General features: G+C 49.5%; 1 protein-coding gene across 1 annotated transcript in view; it reads right to left on the bottom strand.

Annotated features, from left to right (window-relative positions):
- Positions 1–398: 398 nt before the first annotated feature.
- The window catches only part of LOC103398339 (multivesicular body subunit 12B-like), an 11,266-nt gene continuing 10,609 nt past the window's right edge, over positions 399–1,055 (bottom strand). Inside the window, exon 7 of the mRNA XM_017042899.2 lies at positions 399–452. Within this exon, the coding sequence (XP_016898388.1) occupies positions 399–452 (54 nt within the window). The remainder of the gene's footprint in view (positions 453–1,055) is intronic.

Genomic DNA, 1,055 nt, shown 5'->3' with positions numbered 1-1,055 from the left:
TGGGAGTGGGATTGGGAGTGAGACTGGGGGTGGGATTGGGAGTGAGACTGGGGGTGGGATTGGGAGTGGGATTGGGAGTGGGATTGGGAGTGAGAGTGGGGGTGGGCTCTCTCTATATATTGTTTTTTAAATCGACCCTCATTGTGGTAATCCAATCTAATCTAATCTAATCTAATCTAATCTAATCTAATCTAATCTAATCTGATCTGATCTGATCTAATCTAATCTAATCTAATCTAATCTGATCTGATCTGATCTAATCTAATCTAATCTAATCTAATCTAATCTAATCTAATCTAATCTAATCTAATCTAATCTAATCTGAACCGTTCAGATGAACCAGTCAACATGGAGGATCTTTGTCTTCACTGAGATCAACTGAGATCTTAGTCAACGTCTCAGACCAGGTTGGACTCTGGACTCTGGACTGTGGCTCTGAAGAGACTTCTGGTCTGGAGACACGGACTGTGGCTCTGAAGAGACTTCAGGTCTGGAGACACGTCCAGTCAGGACTAGTCGTCTGGTCCAGTCTGGTCCAGTCAGGACAGTCAGGACTAGTCTGGTCCAGTCTGGTCCAGTCTGATCCAGTCTGGTCCAGTCTGGTCCAGTTCCAGGTCTTGGTTCCAGCTTCAGTGTTGATTTAACATTTGGAGGAAAAATTCTCTGGTCAATAAATAATTGAGGAGTTTGATGTGGACACAGAACAAAGGACTGTTGTCTTCACTCTGAGGCCTGAGGACACACACACACACACACACACACACACACACAGATCTGGGAGCGGGCCTTTCTTGGGCTGCAGCTGTCGCTCTGTCTTCAGGCGACGTGTCCTCGTCCTCGTCCTCCTGGGACGCTGCAGGATTATCAGGACTTTAGCCCTGCTTGAACCCGTCTCCTGGTTCACGGACCCTTCCTTCCTTCCTTCCTTCCACCCCCCCTCCCTCCCCCCCCAGCCACAACCTCTGAGACGCCTCGTCCCACAGTGATCGACTGCCGGTGTCTTCATCGCCGTACGTTTCTTACAGAAGCGTATCGACGGCGGCCCCGGCGGGCGC

The sequence above is a fragment of the Cynoglossus semilaevis genome, chromosome Z (assembly GCF_000523025.1).
Source record: "Cynoglossus semilaevis isolate Cse_v1.0 chromosome Z, Cse_v1.0, whole genome shotgun sequence".
Taxonomy (NCBI): Eukaryota; Metazoa; Chordata; class Actinopteri; order Pleuronectiformes; family Cynoglossidae; genus Cynoglossus; species Cynoglossus semilaevis.
The sequence above is the reverse complement of the archived record's forward strand: the minus strand, read 5'-3'. Positions and strand labels throughout refer to the sequence as shown.